The following is a 17490-nucleotide window of genomic DNA, read 5'->3' as shown; positions in this document are numbered from 1 at the left end:
CAAGCCAGGTGTATTTTACACTCAGAAAGACCGGCGAATATCAAAAGAACACTGGAAAGGACAGCACCCACCATAGAAATTTGAGATGGAATGCGGGGTCCACCATGTTGTTTATTTGCCATCCAACCTAATAATAAGGCATGCTCCACAACAACTATGATGGGACAAACAAAAATTCAGACCAGTCCAAAATTCAAGTGTCCCAAACCATTTAAATACATAGGTCAGAGGCCTGATTCCACAATGTTCTATGTGGTGTGTCCCACCTGGGTTCCCAAACAGGTTGATTCTTGAGATGTACGGTGAACATGAGGCTGTGCAATATATGGATATCCTGAGTTCCATATAAACATCACAAGTGGGCCCCACACAGCTCGAACATATGATATTTACCATTGGTGAAGCTGTGCTTCATAATCAGGTACTAAGAAATGGAATACATGGCATACATTAGCTCAATTAAAATGAGGAGCCCACCATCAATTAGTTACAGTTCGAAAGTTAGTTGGCTCATCAATTCTATGGCCTATTTGGTACATGGGCTTAGATGAGGTTAACTGAGATGAAATTATATTTGGTCCATGTAAATTCCAAATGCTAGGGGAGGATGGAAGGATTGGAATTAGCTGGGGTGGAATTGCATTGGGTCCAGGTGGAATTTTTGGTGGATTTTAAAACTCACCACATATGTAGGCTCCACATTGATGCATGTGGTTCATACATGCCGTCCATGCATATATGCCCTTTACATGTGATATTTTAGTTATATGTACGATATAAGTGACCGACATTCATAGTAAATATAGTTCATTGATTACAATTCCATGGTCTATGAAACAGGGTTATGCTTAATTTAATAAATTTTTCCGTAACATGAATTTTATAACAAATATAAGAATTGGACAGCCAAAATACTATAGTATTTGGAGACATACAATCATTATGCAATAATGATGTTAATCCCATCTAATACAATTCTGTTGATGCAGAAATCTAGTTAACCCTTTTCTGAACCTATTTACCTACATATGGGACGGACAAGAAAGACCTTCACTAGAGCAAGGGACCCTCCGATGCCTCAGTCAGGAAAAAGATTTGGGTTTAGTCGAGTTTTGAAGTTTTAGGGCTAAAGATAGTGCGTACCTTTCACAATTAGAGGTGCCTTATTTATATCTTTAGAAGAGGCGGAGGCATAGAGGGAATATCCCTATTTAGTAGGTTTGTATCAGAGGCGGATTTAGATCCTGGATTAGTAGGAGGATCTTCCGAGATCCTTGGCAAAGATCTCGGGGTTCGAGCGTGTCACAGATATCCTTCGAGATCCTTGGATAATACCTCGGACGGATCTTTCTTTGGTGAGATCTGATTATCTGAGACCATCGGAGACGTGCAATGGGAGGCCGAAGTGGCCTCATCCGACCTGACCTGGGAGTGACATGTCGTTTTAAGCTATGCCGACCTAGGCCACACCAACTTGGGTTGTGCCGACCTGGGTCTTGAGGACTTGTGTCATTTCGACCTTGGCTATACTAACCTGTCTCCTTAGTCGAGCAGCAGGACAGAATGTCCTTGACAAACTCTGAGGATCTTGGAATCGATGGAGGTTGTGCTCTTACAGGTGTTTGGGCAGGTCAATAGGTGTTCCAATCTAGTGACGAGATGCTGAGGTCGATTTTACTTCTTGCTCAGATTTTGAGTATGAGATCAAAATCAGTATCGTGTCCGACGTGGGAAAGTGTGTCGTGTCCGACCTAGGGGAGTATGCATAAGTTTCGACATGAACTTTCATCATTGATGGGCCTACTTTTCCTATGACAAATTCCATACCATTTAATCCCACCGACCCAACAGGCCCCTAAAATCTAACCCGTGGACACTTGTTTGTTGAGACATGACTGTTGGGTGGTTTTCATTTTCAGCCGACCAATATGTGTCCACCCATCCAATAATCAAATGACACATCTAAATTGAAAAAAATAATCTGAATGATTTAATTTGATTTGACTATACCCAATATATGCAACTATGCCACATATTCAGTTCGAGAGTGGAAGCAGATTCATGACGTGGCCCAAGCTCTGTGGAGCTACCATGATGTATATGTTTTGTCAATCCAATCCATCCAAAATTTACAGCTCATTTTAGGAAATGAATACCCACCGTTGCAAACTTTTTGGAGAGTAAGATGTTTTGGATCAAGCTTATATTTGAGTTTTGCTTTCGTTCGGGTGTGCGTGACTTTACGGCAAATAAAAGAAGTTTTCAACGGTAAGCATTTAATCCCCGTTTCTTCAGTAGTATGGCCCACTTTGTATATGCATTATTTTTCAACTCATGCCCTACAATGAGCTGGAAAAATGGATGAACGGCGTGGATGAAGCAAATACATGATGGTGACCCCACGTCGTGTCACAAGGATATCCTGTGGCCACAGGTTCAACTGGCAATCTGCTTTCTTGGAGAACCACCGTACAAGCCCAGACGCACAGTGTCCTGTTGCACCTTTAACCCAAATCTCTGTGAAATCCAATCCGTCCATCAATTTCTCCAGCTCATGTTAGGATTAAGAGGCCAAATAAGCATATCCAATACTCAAGTGGGCCCCACCACAGTTGAAACATTCCGTGAACTCACCGTGGTGTTTTCATGCCATCTAAGCCGTTGATAAGGTGATTCCCAGCAGGACAAATGGAAAACACGGCTATCATCCTAATCCAAAACTTGTGTGGGCTCGAAGGAGATTTCAACGGTGGATCGCCACTGTTTCTTATGGTGTGGCCCATTCCAGACTTTAATCTGGATCATTTTTGTGATCTCGTACTAATACGAGCTGGCATAACTGATGAAGGGTGGATTTCAACCCGGACATCTCGGTGGGCCCCACATTGCATCACAGGAAGGAAACGGATTGGCTACTCCCCCTGACACCAGCCAATGGCTGATGGTAGGTGCTCTGTGGGCCCCACCATGATGTATGTGTTTCATCCATCCTGTCCATCTATTTTTACGGATAATTTTAGGATATGAGACGTAAAATGTATATATCTCAATCTCAAGTGGACTACATTACATGAAAACAGTGTTGAATGAGCGTCGACCATTAAAAAACATTCTGGGGCTATAAAAGTTTTGGATCAAGCTGATTTTTGTTTTTTACCTTCATCTCGGCCTGTATGACCTAATCAACATATTGGATATCCAATCACTATTGTTTTCATGTGGTGTGGTCTACCTGAGATTTATATACCTCTAATTTTTGGTATAAATCCATAAAATGACCTTTAAAAATGGATGAACGGAGTGGATGAAACACATACATCATGATGGGGCCCACAGAGCACTGACCACCAGCCACGGGGCTGGAGCTGGAGTCAGGGGGAGTACCCAATCCGTTTCCTCACAGGAACTCAGGAAACTCGCGGCAGTTAACCCCAACCGGAAGCGGATTACGTACTGAGTAACTCAGTACACTAAGTGTAATGAGTAAACTCTGTGGACCCCATTGTCATTCATGCATTGTATCCACTCCGTCCATCTCTTTTACCACATAATTTTAGGGCTTTAACCCTAAAATGGAGCATATCCAAACCTCAAGGGTGTGTTTGAACGGGCACGCTGGATGGGATTAGATTGTATTGGATGGGATTGGAAGGAGCAATCAAGCTGATATTTATGTTTTCCCTTCATTCATGTTTGTCTGATCTTATGAACAGGTTGGATGACAAATAAACGTAACTGGGGCCTTAGAAAGTTTTCAACAGTGAAAATTAATACTTTCACTTTTTCCTATTGTACGGTCCACTTAAGCTTTATATATGGATTAATTTTAAGTTGAACCTCTAAAATGATATGGAAAAACAAATGGATGGTGTGGATAAACAACATGCATTCACGGTGAGCCCTAACAGAGTTTACTCCGCAAGATGAGAGCGTACTGACTAACTCAGTATGCAATCCGATTTCGTCCCTCCCGCACTCATTTCTAGGGTTTTCTTTCTGCTTCTCTCCTTCTTCCTCCTCAGAAAACCTCCTCGCCCCTTCAAAAATCTAATTCTTTCTCAATCTCGCCATTTCCTCCTTCCACCCACTCCCCCCAAAAGAAATTTACCACCGTCCAATCTCCTCAAGCCGTGGTGATGAATCACCACCGTCGATTATTCCGCCATCGTTTCCAGATTAGCCGTTGCTTTTCATCTCCATCCCTGTCATTCGATCCACCTCCAGCTATCCTCCAACGAAGAGTTGTCGTCACCGGTAATTTCATTTAACATGTGCGTTTGCCACAAATTACTGAATTGAAGCAGCTCATCCACTGTATGCAATGAGTACATATTCGCCAATCCAGGCTATCCAATTCGTGGGTCCCATTGCCGATAAAGCATAGGCGAAGATTGAGTACAATTTCCATTATGTTTATGTTGTAATGCCACAGTTAAGTGGTCCAAAATCAGATCGTAGAGTGTCTGTTGGATTTATTATTAATATTTTTTAGTTTCCTTGATGCTTATATTAAGTTACTGCTTCACACTACAAGTATTTTGAATCTGTGGGCCTACCTGATGATTGGTTTAGCCTGAGAATCAGTTCAAATATTTATCTAGATGGGCTTAACAAAATGGCATATTTTGTGTGAAGCTTTCTTGTGCGATTATAACATTTTGGAACGATTCTCTACTCCAACCTACACATCTACTTATCTGTAACTCACTTACAACTTACACAAAAACAACTTAATTGTAAGTGATTTATAGCTTATATCCAAAAAGGCGGCATGTAAGTGACTTTCAAGGGAAAGTCACTTTCAAACATCCAAATGGCCCCTAAGATTGTCGAATTAGCATGATCTACATGGTCTGCAATTTGGACAGTCTATATTGACGTGCGCATGCCCTGTTTATGGTGGATTGCTTGCTACAATGCAGTGAATTATGTCGAATGGTTGTGGCGCACCGCACATGATCTTTTTCATTTTAATTTTGGCTAGAATTGTTTGCTATTTGAAGGTTTGGGAATGGTTACGCCGCTTGGCTGTGGAGTAGAGACCACATGGAGGCGATTAATTGATGGCAGATGTGGAATCCGCGCGCTTACCCCGGGAGATCTTAAGATGGAAGGTTTCGACAAGGAGACTACGCTGCATACGTTCGAGCAGCTGGTGTCCAAAGTTGCGGCCATTGTGCCTTCTGGAACCGATGAGGGTGAATTCAATGAGGAAATATGGCTACGGTCTAAGGTATTTAACAGTACCCAGTAACTGATTGGCAGTTGGATGTTTTCTGTTTTGTATGATAGAAGCCATTGATTGAAGCTCGAGCAATGGGTTGGTGGGTAGACCAAATTCTCCATTCGCCTTTGTTTTGTTTAAATGATAATGAGTTATCAATTCTACACATTAAATGCCCGTATAGGAATCTAAACCGTTCAAATTGTGGGATGTCTTGTTGATGGAATGTTGAGTGCATGTGGACAACGTGGCACATTATACTTTAGGTTATTATGGATCGAGTGATGTGATTACACTACGATCGAATTGGGGAGCCGGAACATGGAAATTGGTGTCCCACTCAAGTAAAGCACACAATGAGAATGAGAAGACGAGCCGATTCACCTACTTGAAAAATGGGTAGCGATGCAATTTCGATCAAGCATCACGCCTATCTTTCTATTACTTTCTTCTTTGCTACACGCGCATGCACCACATCTCTCTCTCTCTCTCTCTCTCTCTCTCTCTCTCTCTCTCTCTCCTCTCCTACCGCACACATGCCACCACACCTCTCTCTCAGTCTCCAAATGAGAGAAGGGATAGGGAGAGAGTTGGTGGGTGGTGGTGGAGGGCTGGCAGCCCTTGCTGCTGCCATGTGTGGGTGGGCCCCACAAGGGGTCCCCAACCCCCCACTGAAAAAAGAGGAAAAGAAGAACAAGAAGAAATATGTGTCCAACAATGAGCATAGCCCAAAGATGGGGGTTTTTTGAGAGAATAGGATGTCAAAAAAAGGAAGAAGGGAGTTTGTGAAGGGAGCAACTTCACCTTTAGATTTCATTAGATAGATCCAAATCACACTGGAATAATCATCATGAAAGAAACAAAAAAAGTGAAGCCTACAATAAGAAGCAATGTGCACTGGCCCCCATTTATCATAATGACAAATGGAGAAGGGGAAACAAAGAACTCTTGCTATTTATATCGGAAGGATAAGAAGTTCCACAATGTTTAGATAACTGACACATTTCATATTGTAATCTGGCATATTATTTACTAACACAGACTTGAAACTGACAAATATAAGCTAGACAATAAAGCATGATCAAGATGAGCATTCCATGGCCTGATTTGGTTTTTATTGTTAAAGTGTGTAGGTGGAGATACTTTTGAGGATCCATTGACACCATGAGATATGCAATCCATCAATTTCATGACTCCCCCCACTCAATTTTCCTCATTGCTGGATCTTGAAACTCGGGCAGCTTGGTTTGGGTTGAGGTCAACCTGAGCGTGACCTGACCTGACCTCAAGGGGACCCAACCAACAACCTGACCTGACACAAATTCCAACCCAAGGTTCCCAACCTGAATTACTCTATACTCAACCCTCGATTGACTCAATCCGACCCAGCCGAACCCAACCCGACCCATATATGTGTGATTATTTCCAACCTGACCTAAGCCGACTCAAATTTTCTTGACCCAAAACGAAACTGATTTCAAAGTAAGTTGGAGTTTTCCAACCCTAACCTGACTGAGGACCCTGACAACCCGATCCAAACTGAATCTGAACTTGGGTTGGGTTGCTGCCATAATAGGAGTGAACGTCACATTACAGTGCAACTTTTTAGATAAACTACTTACTATGTTAAGATGGGTTGGCTTGCAGCCATAATAGGAATGAATGCCACATTACAGTTCAATTTTTTAGATTAACTACTCACAACATTAAGATTTGCAGAAGGTAAAGATGGAGGATAAACTTTGCTTGTTTGTTTATTAGTAATGGGAGGTATGAACCATTAACAATTATACCACACCTTTCATTAGAACATGGAAAAAAAAAATAAAAAATCTATGATCTTACAATTCCTACGATCAACGGCCCCAAAATCAATAATCCAGTAGTGAATTCTCGAGATGAGAAATTCACTTATGGTGATCAGCTATCACCACAGTCGCACTAGAAGTAATATGTGATTTACAAACTATCTGTTAGACTGGGATGGTAAATCACTGCCTTTTATAAGCAGGTTGCTGTTGTAGTTTTGTCACAGCTTGGACGTTGTTCCATTTCCTCTGAAAGCATTAACCGACCACTTTTCCTTCTCACGAGTATAGCATGATGAGAACAAGATATGGCAACTTCAGATGTAGGGGAATAAGGATATTCAGAAAATGAATTTCGTGAGAATATAAAACCCCAATTCCTTTTGGGGGTCAAAATTCAAATACACTCTCTCTCTACAGTATGTGTCAAAGAAGAATGTGAAGAAGCTCAAAAAAGGATGTAATGAGAACCGGAGTGTGGTGGAGGTTATTACGAAGGGAGTAGTTTGCCCCTATACAATAGTTGACTGAGTCCCCAAAAGTAAGCAAAGTGAGGATAAAATGAGAATGTTGGAGAGAGAAGTTAGAGAAGAAGGGAGTTTTGGGAATTGGTCCCTCGGTGCCTTCTCTTGAGGTGTTTGCTCACTTAAACTTGGCTTGGATCTATCTTGAACTTGGATTGCAACTCCTTGGTGAGGTAGACTTTGTTTGTGAAGGTCGGTCTTTTCTTGTAACTTGATCTTCAAGGGAATTGAGAGAAGTAGAAGAACAAGGGAATACTTCTCCTAAAGAGCTTACTAAAGCCATCGCTCACCACTGCTAAGAATGGAATTGTACTCCTTATCCCCTAGAAAGAAGATCTTCACTAGTTCTTGAACCCCAACCCATCTTCCCTTGCTCTCTCCATGGTATTTTCTCTTTTATAGAATTTTGTGTAAGTATTGTTAGAGGAAAGAGTAGGAACTCCTAGAGAGTCTTTAGGTCTTAGGATTGAGGCAAGGTCCCTCTCTTATAGCAAGAAGGCTCTATTTATAGAGGAGAGGGTGGCATTGTTGCAATTTGAAGGAAGGTGGAGGGTGCTGTAGGGGGCAGTCTAGTTATGGATGATTGACAAGTGGCAAGATCTTGGAGTTTAATTGGGTCTCAACTATAGAGAATTGAGGGGCAACTGTGTTTAGGGAACTTTCAAATAGGTTTCTAGAGAGGCTTGGGAATGAGTGGTTAGGATTGAGACACTCAGAAGCATCTCATGGCTTGGGAAATGGTAGTCTTGGGATTTCACTAACCAAGTTAGTTGTCGAGGGTAGTTTTGTAAAACGATGGTAGCCTAGGGGCAAACTAAGGTTTTTAAGCGTATTTTGGTAAAAGTTGGTCAAAGGGTCAAAGGAAAATGGAAATTGGGTTTTGGATTTTCGAGCAAGGACAAAATGGCAACTTGGTGCTTGGGTGTCGGATTTGGGCGATCCATAGCTCATTGGAAAGGGAACTTGATGGGCTAACTAATGGTTCTGGTTTGAGGGAAAAATTCCTAGGAGTTAAGGAGGTGCAGGGTCCACAAGTTAGGTCAAATTTTGGTTATGCAATTGTCAATCATTCTTGTGTGCTGGCTGCCATTTCAACCATAGCATCATGCCGATGATTGGATTGAGTTGAAATTGGGCTCATTGGAAAGGTAATTTGATGGGCTTCAAAAATGGACCATGGACCATAAGATTTGGACATCAGGAACCTGAGAAATTAGGACCCCAAGTTGGTCCAGAAACTGGCTTTGGATGCGGAAAAATTTTCCCAAGGCCTTATTTTTATGGTCTTATCCCTGGACATGGGTGACTTTAACTTAATTAGCCCAAGAACCCTTCATAGGTGGGGTATTTACACTTTCTTTTTCTTTTTTCTTTTCTTTTTTGTTTGAAGGATGGTATTTACACTTTTCTTTTTGACACATGCACTTTTTCCCCCTGTTTTTGTTGGAAAAAGAGAGGGCTTAACTAGTGCTTTCCTTCCCCTTTGTTTTGTATGTTTAACTATATGGGCGTTCCTTCAAATGACTTAAATCTTGCTCAGGACCATAGATCCATTGCAAGGTTTATAGCCTATGCACTATGTTCAAGCGAGGAAGCGCTTAGAGATGCAAACTGGATGCCAAGTGATTTGGAGAAGAAGGAGAGGACGGTAAGAAGCTGCTCTGCTAACTTGCGTAAGTGCTTACTTTTTCAGATCTCAGTTGCCACCCCTAGTTATTTCTTCCTGTCTAAAAGTGTAGAAGATTGTGTGATCCACTAGGGTGTTTCTATTGGCGGAGGCACTGGTAGCATTAGTGACATTTTGGATGCGGCACAAATGATTTGCGAGAAGGTTTGTGTTTTAAATAATTTTCTGCATGACATAACATTTTATATGGCAGCATCCCTTTCTTCCTAAAATGATTCGTCATTATTCATGGTCTTACTTACAGGCATATAGCATGGCTGTGGCAACAATGTAATGTGATTGTTATCTACTTTTTCAATACAGCGCTTACGTCGACTTAGTCCCTTTTTCATACCGCGAATCTTGATCAACATGGCAGCAGGTCACGTGAGCATGAAATATGGATTCAAGGTGCCTGATTTACACTCTAGAATATACTTAATGTTAGCGCGTGTTTGGATGGTACTATTTTGCATTGCGAACAATCTTTGTGGTAGTAATTGGCAGTTGAGTGAAATTTGGCCATGAGCAGCATTTCACTCACTATTTCAAGCCAGTTTGATGGAAAAATGCAAGCACATATCCTGAGGCTGGATGGCCCTTTCCTGAATGTGCAGGAAGTTCTGGCACCATTTGTTGGCATCCAGATAGAGTGGAATGCTCTTTTTATCAGATTTCCAGATTAGGCCTTAATTATTTTGTCATTCTTTTCTTCTATAATCCGAGTAATAAGGAGTGCTACCTGCAGCTGTGCACTTGTAAATGCCAAACACAAGCATCTTGGATATGCCAAGCTGGCACATGTTTGCTTGATCTGGGGTGTTCGTCCCTTGCGTCCATACTGAAAGCTATCCTATCCCAAAAAATCAGTCAGGTCTGCTTACCTATAGGATCACACGTGTAATTTGTTGTGCACCTGATGAGTGGGCGTCCTGATTCTGGGCTGGGCACATTCACAAGGGACCACCTCTGTCGAGATTGCCTGTACCTTGCAAACATATGCTATTGGGGTGCTCATGTTTAGCCCTTGCAGATGTGTGGTTGCAAGAAGCATTCTTCCCTGATGGTTGATATGGTCTCATTAATTATCTTGTTGAAATGCAAGAATTGGTACAAACTCTCACTTTTGAATTTAGGGACCAAACCATGCTGCAGTAACAGCTTGTGCTACTGGTGCTCATTCAATCGGGGATGCTGCAAGGATGATTCAATTTGGAGATTCAGATGTCATGGTAGCTGGAGGAACAGAGTCCAGCATTGATGCTCTTTCTATAGCGGGATTTTGTAGGTAACAAAATGACCAGCAGTTTGAACTATGCACCTTTTCACGATCCTATGTAAATTTGTAATCGTTTCCTCATCCCATTCCTATCAAAATATTTAAATAAAGATTGAGGCCCGGTTCGATAGACACCTAAAAATGAGTTCATCTCATTTTAGTTAACAGTAATTATGTAGTAAGAATCTTGATCTCTAATACACAGCGGCAAGGCAAGGAAGAATATAATTAGAAATGAATGCATTAGAGATTAACAGCAATAGTTAATAAGACAAGGGAAAGTAGACTTAGATGCTTTGGTCATGTGCCATGGAGACCAAGAACTACACTGGTCAGGAGTGAGATGGTACAAGTTGAAGGCTCTAAAAGGACAAGGGGAAGGCCCGAGAGGACGTAGGTGGAGGTACTAACAAAAGACTTGATGTCCTATGGTTTAACTGAAGTTATGGCCCTTTGATAATGGATTGGTGGGAAAAGGATTCATGTAGTGGACCCCAATTAGTTGGGATAAGGCTTAGATGATGATGCTTTTGGAATCAGAAATACTGTGCTAGGTCTTTGCTTAATCCTTCAAACCATGCTATGGGCACTTTCTTTTCATGCATCAAGAGCTTAGTTTTCACAATCAACGTGACACTACATGCAAAACAACGCTCTTTATTTATTTATTTATTTTTGTGTATTTGCATATATCCTTACTCTGTAATGATTTGATTTGTTTTTACAACTAATTGACGGCATTAACTTCTCAATTAGGCATAACTCTGTGTTTGTGTAGGTCAAGGGCATTGACTACGAAGTATAATTCTCTCCCAAAGGAATCTTCTCGACCATTTGACTGTGATCGAGATGGATTTGTGTAAGCCATCGCTTCTCATCTCTCTTTCACTTTTGTATCTACCATTAGTTTTTGGTGGACCCATTTCCCATCTAACACATAAAAATTACAGGATAGGCGAAGGTTCTGGTATTATGGTATTGGAGGTGAGTAAAAATTCGGTCCAGTAAGCCATGCATTCTCCCTTTAAACATGCACAATTTTATTATATATCTGCGCATGTTTAAATCTTATTTGGAAAATCTTAAATCCATTTGTAACTTAGATACCTGTCAGACCCTAGGATAAATAGATGAATGCTATTTGACTCCATAGTAAGTCAGCAGCGTATGTTCCTCTAATGTTATTTCATGGAATCCTTTTGGGCCTGTTTGGATAGTGAATCACGACGGTATTGTAACGTAAAAGCACCATCATTACAATTTTATGGAGTTTGTTTAAACACATAATTTGACACGTAACTGGGTGGTCAAATGTAGATGTAATAGGAGACAAGTATAAGAATTTGTAAGCATTACAAATTTACAATACATTGCAGTAGTAATTTCCTATCCAAACACAGGAATCAATATATTTTTCCCGTTGATTTGACATCTCAGTAATGTAAAAGTATCATCATTGCACTTTTACCATGCCTATCCAAACACGGTAAATATCAGTCAAATTACCTGTTGATTGGGAAACTGGAATTGCAATTTGTAATCATTGTACTTTTACAATTCATTACGGTCGAAATTCGCTATCAAACAGATCCTTGGCATGCATCATCTATGGCATTAGAAGTCTAGTTGGGGTTATATGTTTTATGCATAGACTGTACTTGACTGTTTCAGGGGTAGGTGATGCGCTAGCTTTGTAGTTCTAAGCATAGTTTGCAAACCATGACTCAACTTGGGACTTCATCGGTCATTGAGTCAGGTCAACTTCCAAAGCGAGACTCAGTGGGTTGACCAGGTGGCTTAAGAAGGTTATATATATATATATATATATATATATATATATATATATAGATTTATTTTTTTCTTTCTGCCTGTGTGACATTGTCTGGGAGAATAGATCTCTGTTCTTCTCCGCAAAAATGGTTTGGGGAGGTGGTTTTCCACCAGCCAGCGCACGTGCCAATGCATGGCATGTGTGTGGGATCCACACTGTCCACTAGATGCACCGTTGTGTGCCCATCCCTTGTTAAAAAGTCAGACCCATCCATTCTTCAGGTGGACTTTACAATGGTGAGATAAATCTGAACCATTGATTGACTTAATGGCACTGACACATCTGTCACACATGTCAGTTGGGAATGAGTTGCAGTGGTTTTTGGTGACCTCCAAATGATCCCTAAAGGAATTCATTTTTTTCCCATTTTAGAAGTTGAGAGAACTGACTCATTGAATTAGACTATAGAATACAAAGTTTCCCCATTGTGTTGGAAATGCTAGAAGAAACTACAAGATCCAAAGCTTAGTATTGAGAAGCACAATCAACAAGGTGTAGGTCATTTATTCTCTTTCTTCTGGCTATGATGGTGACATGTTTATAATTTAGTTAAGAATTCTTGTTTCTTCCAATTTTATCTCACGTCATTGACAGGTGTAGCTTGCTTGTAACTACGTGCTGTTTCAATTTGCTTTTGTTTTTTTTTTGTTTTTTTTTAATATGTATTTGTAGCCTGTGTAATTCATGCTTTAAGCTCTCATAATTTAGTCTTCTTGTAAAATCTAGGAACTTGAACATGCACGGGATCGAGGAGCAAAAATTTATGCCGAGGTTCGAGGCTATGGGATGTCAGGTCTTCCTCCTCCTCTTCTTCTTCTTCTTCTTCTTCTTTTTTTATAAAAAAAAATTCTTTTTTATATATGAATATAGCTGTACTCGTGATGTATTTCCTTGGATTGATCTATGAACAAGATGCTGTTATTCTGTTAGGTGATGCACATCACATAACTCAGCCACACACTGATGGGAGAGGTGCTATTTTGGCCATGACGCGCGCACTTGGGCAGGTATGCCTAACAAGTTTCTTTACATGGGTTGCCCTTGCATTAGCATCTGTTAGACTGTTACGGTTGTAAAAGATCAATAGATCTTTTATATGACATTTTACCTAAGGGTGGCAATGGGTCGGGTAGCTTGCTGGCTTGGCTTTGGGCTGGGCTTCGACCTACCAGCCTGGCCTGTGGCCGAGTGTGGGCCTTACATGAATGGGCCAATCAATTTTGGGGCCGTTATTGGGCTCGAGTCATTTTAGCCCCACCAGGCCTGAACCGACTTTATATGTACATATGTTATATCCTACAAATATGCCATTCTAATCCTGGGTTAGGCAAACCGTCTATCTTGAATGTAAACCATTGGTTTCATTCCTCTAAAATCTGTATTCACTTGATTGATGGATAGATTAGGAAAATTAAAGTGGGAAATAGGTATTTTTATCAATTCTTGGCTGGGCTGATTTTTCCAGCTCAGGCCTTCGACTGGCCCATTACCAACCCTAATTTCCTCAATAAGATAAATGCACATGAGATGTTGCTTACTGCATTGAGTCTTATGTGACTCTTAACTATTTAAATTTCACCCAATCCTTATCATAGCTTGAATGCCTGTTTGGTTGTAAGAAAAAAATAATGTGGTAGTAGGAACATTGATAATTACATCCATGTCAACGATTCCATTGTCCTTCAGCTGTGAAACCGACAAATTGTCAATGAGAAAAAAAAGTCACTTTTTCAGAATCTTTTTAATGTTGTGGTCTCATTGCTAAAGGACAAAGGAACCGTGTTTGCATATGTTCCTACTACCATATTATTATCTCTCACAACCAATCAGACCTTCAAGCATATTATTTGACCTGGACACCCTGATGTGGAAAGGTATTCATTGAAAGAATGAAAGCAAGTACTTCACTGCTATTACAAAACGTTAATGTGGTAGAAGCATGGAAATACGCATATGGTATGATCCTTGACCCAAGCATCTGCATATTACCTATGCTCGTTGGGCCTCAAGTCTTTATGAGCGGGTCCCATGGTTTTGGTGACCCAGACCATTGGCTGTGAGGACCTACTTTGGGTAGACCATGCCCCAAATCTTCTCAGGTTGAATATGACAGTTGTCATGTTATTCTTAACTGTTATCTGCGTGCCAGTAATTGAAGGTTAGGGTCATTCGGTCATGGAGATCTTTTGTGCAGCATGAGCTATCCATGGTGGGGCCCACCTGATTAAAGGTCTGGAATCTGGATCATGAACCACAGACTCAGGCATGGGGAATTTGTGGATCAGATGATTCCTTCCGTAGCATGCATGAATTGGTGTTGGTTTACTAATCAAACTATCTTTTCTTCGTATCGCAGTCTGGGATTCATCCAAATCAAGTGGACTACGTAAATGCCCATGCTACGTCTACACCTTTGGGTAAATCACCATATCCATTCAAGTTCTATAATATAACAAGGTGAAAGTTGAGGTTGGCTCAAGTACAATTGATGGCATGCAAGTCTAGAGCAATGGTCTAGGTGCTTACCCGATTGAATGAATTCTCTCCCTTGTGCAGGTGATGCCATAGAAGCCAGTGCGATAGAATCCATGTTTTCAGACCATGCAACATCGGGCACTTTAGCCCTCTCCTCTACCAAGGTAGACGCTGTGATACTCATATATGGGCGTGCCTCATTCCTATCAGTATTTTTATTTTGGCCCTCTATCATGTGATCTTAAACTGATATGATTTGTAGGGTGCTACTGGTCATCTACTTGGGGCAGCTGGGGCAGTAGAAGCAATCTTTGCGGTCTTAGCTATACACCATGTATGTATATTTCCTTGGCGCTATCATCCTAAAAAATAAAGCTGTGTTTGGATGTGCAACTGAATCGAATTGCAAAATTCATTTTATCAAATGAAGAAAATTAATGATGGTTCCAAGTAGAGATTTGCTTAGCCCACGTGCATGCATAAGGCATCGCATGCACATGCCACCACGTGTGCCAGCTTGGGACATGGATGCAAGATCCAAGCCATCTATCAGGTGGGTCTGCCCGTTTAAATGTCATGGCCACATGGGTCACAATGTTAGAAACAAGCAAACAATTTATAAAAACTTGGCTAATTTTTTCTTTCCTGCTATCCATTTGTTTTGTAAATTGTGGTCCGCCTGCTGAATGTACTAGCATGATTTTTGGCTCAGGGCATCCAGATGGTGGTATCCATCTAATGGATAGATTGGATCTCACATCTCTCCACCATGCTGGCCCATGGGGTAGCAAATGGATGGGATGCCAACCTCAACATGCATAATACCAGGGCAAGTGTACATTGTGGTCTATCTGTTGGGATCATGGTTAAAATAACGGGCGACTTGACCTGACCCATTTGTCGCCAAGTTGATTTGTGACTTGCGGCACTGAATTGGATCGGGTCTGACTGAGTCCGTGTCAACTTGGACAAGTCACATCAGACATGTTTGAGTCTTATAGTCATGGTTTTGGATTCTATCATTGATACTTTTTCACACCATTTTCATTAGGTTGCAATTCCGTTCTAATTCATGGCTTTTCCAATTGGATCTTTCGTGCCTAGCTTTTGCAACCATGTTGCTCATGCATACCGTGGTTTCTTTGGTGCTACTTGCAGGGGATTGCACCGCCAACATTGAATCTTGAAAACCCAGACCCCATTTTCCATGACGGTTTCAAACCTCTAAGTGCCCCAATGAAGATGCCGATAAGAGCTGCTCTCTCGAATTCTTTTGGTTTTGGTGGCACAAATGCATCCCTGCTGTTTGCTTGTCCCCCTTAAGACAAGATGGCAACATGATTGTTGCTGCAAGCTTTGAAAAATATGACAAAAGAGTAGTTAGAAGCGGGCCTTTGTGATCTTTGACCATTTCAAGGAATGGCTTTTACTGAATTTTCCAATTTCAGGTCAGTTAAAATCAATGGCTGATAATGTTTATTTGATGCTGTGTGGGGCTGGCAATGGCTTTTGAGGTGGCCTGCTGTGGGGTGAAAAATGTAGGTGGTTGTCTTGGCTTACAAACTATACTGATAAGCTTCAAATAGGTATCATGCAGTGCTTGATCTGGGAATATCTCCTCTCTTTTTTTTCTTCTTCTTCTTTTCTTTTTAGTTCTGCATTGTTGGGGTCTGTTTTGTCGTTATCCACTCCGTTGATATGGTTGATCCTATTGTGTATGCCTAATCTTTGGCCTTTCCGGCTCAGTGTAGGCTATCAGTGTATTTACTTTCTTAACCATCTATTCGTTGGTCATCAATTGAAGGTTTAGATTTTAAATTGAGTGATTTTTGGTGCTTGGTCATCTACAATGGCCCATCATGTCAATGGTTTGGATCTCTGAAACATGGGCCCCAGTTGTACAAGTTTAAAAAACTGTAGCTATTTGTCATTTCGAAGAAGATTGCAATGAGATTGATGGCACATGCCTCATTTTCAGGGGTTTTCAGTTCTGATAAATGTGCCATTATCAATGTAGACCAGCTTCAATATTTAGATGGTCTGGACTCTGAATGATATATGCAACTGCATGTTATCTGACACTGTAACATGGTTTACAACTCAGCGACTGTCTAGGATCGAGTCGAGTCACAGCTTGCTTGTAAATAGGCCTGACTCGACCGTAGACCGGCAGGTACTGTCAACTTAGCCTGACTTGGCCTAGTCCGGGGTGACCAGTGGTCTTGAACTGGATTGGGTCTGCAAGGTCTAAGAAAACTCAGTCCAGTTACATGGGTCTACCAGGTCTAAGAAAGCTCAGAAATCACTGAAAATACCAAATCTCAGTGATAAATACTGAAAATAAGTTTTATCATATGGGCCGATTTGGATACCGCCAAATAAGTTACGTTTTGTACTTACAGCAGTAGATAAGGGCCTGTTTGGATCTTAAGTTGTTTAAGATAAGTTACTTATTAAGAAGATAAGTATGTTTGCTAAACAAACTACTTATCTGCTTCTCCTCTCTTTCGTCTCTCCTATGCCTCAGCTACTTATGAAAGTAGAAAGGCTAATTTTATTTTATTTATTTATTTATTTTTTAACTGAAGTGATGAAGTAAAAAACTTAGTTATAATTAATCATAAACCAAACTTACTTATCTGATATAAGTTACTTATCTAATGCTGTAAGTAGGAAAAGTAAC

At 40.9% G+C, this 17490-nt stretch overlaps 1 protein-coding gene across 7 annotated transcripts; it reads left to right on the top strand.

The window, feature by feature from the left end:
• The first annotated feature begins 3968 nt into the window (after positions 1-3968).
• LOC131250941 (3-oxoacyl-[acyl-carrier-protein] synthase, mitochondrial) lies at positions 3969-16633 on the top strand. Of its 7 annotated transcripts, none has more exons than XM_058251348.1 (14): positions 3969-4254; positions 5004-5233; positions 9097-9204; positions 9316-9387; positions 9547-9637; positions 10363-10506; positions 11258-11360; positions 11452-11485; positions 13059-13125; positions 13263-13339; positions 14689-14749; positions 14889-14971; positions 15070-15141; positions 15966-16633. In XM_058251348.1, exons 1-14 carry the CDS (start codon positions 4137-4139, stop codon positions 16128-16130), a joined length of 1425 nt encoding a protein of 474 aa, XP_058107331.1. In that variant the 5' UTR covers positions 3969-4136; the 3' UTR covers positions 16131-16633. The 7 variants fall into 7 exon arrangements, 6 of the variants coding, with proteins under 6 accessions (XP_058107331.1, XP_058107332.1, XP_058107333.1 ...); XM_058251349.1 differs by having other exon boundaries at positions 10363-10510; positions 11280-11360; XM_058251353.1 differs by having other exon boundaries at positions 4117-4254; positions 9105-9204.
• The last annotated feature ends 857 nt before the right edge of the window (positions 16634-17490 follow it).

The sequence above is a fragment of the Magnolia sinica genome, chromosome 7, assembly GCF_029962835.1.
Source record: "Magnolia sinica isolate HGM2019 chromosome 7, MsV1, whole genome shotgun sequence".
NCBI lineage: Eukaryota > Viridiplantae > Streptophyta > Magnoliopsida > Magnoliales > Magnoliaceae > Magnolia > Magnolia sinica.
The sequence above is the reverse complement of the archived record's forward strand: the minus strand, read 5'-3'. Positions and strand labels throughout refer to the sequence as shown.

What these genes read in the sequence shown, in the direction of transcription:
- LOC131250941 (XM_058251348.1), top strand. Translation starts at nt 4,137, where the DNA reads ATGAATCACCACCGTCGATTATTCCGCCATCGTTTCCAGATTAGCCGT. An exon ending in TCGAGGCTATGGGATGTCAG is followed by an intron (nt 13,126 to 13,262) that starts GTCTTCCTCCTC and finishes TTATTCTGTTAG; the next exon opens with GTGATGCACATCACATAACT. An exon ending in TAGCCCTCTCCTCTACCAAG is followed by an intron (nt 14,972 to 15,069) that starts GTAGACGCTGTG and finishes TATGATTTGTAG; the next exon opens with GGTGCTACTGGTCATCTACT.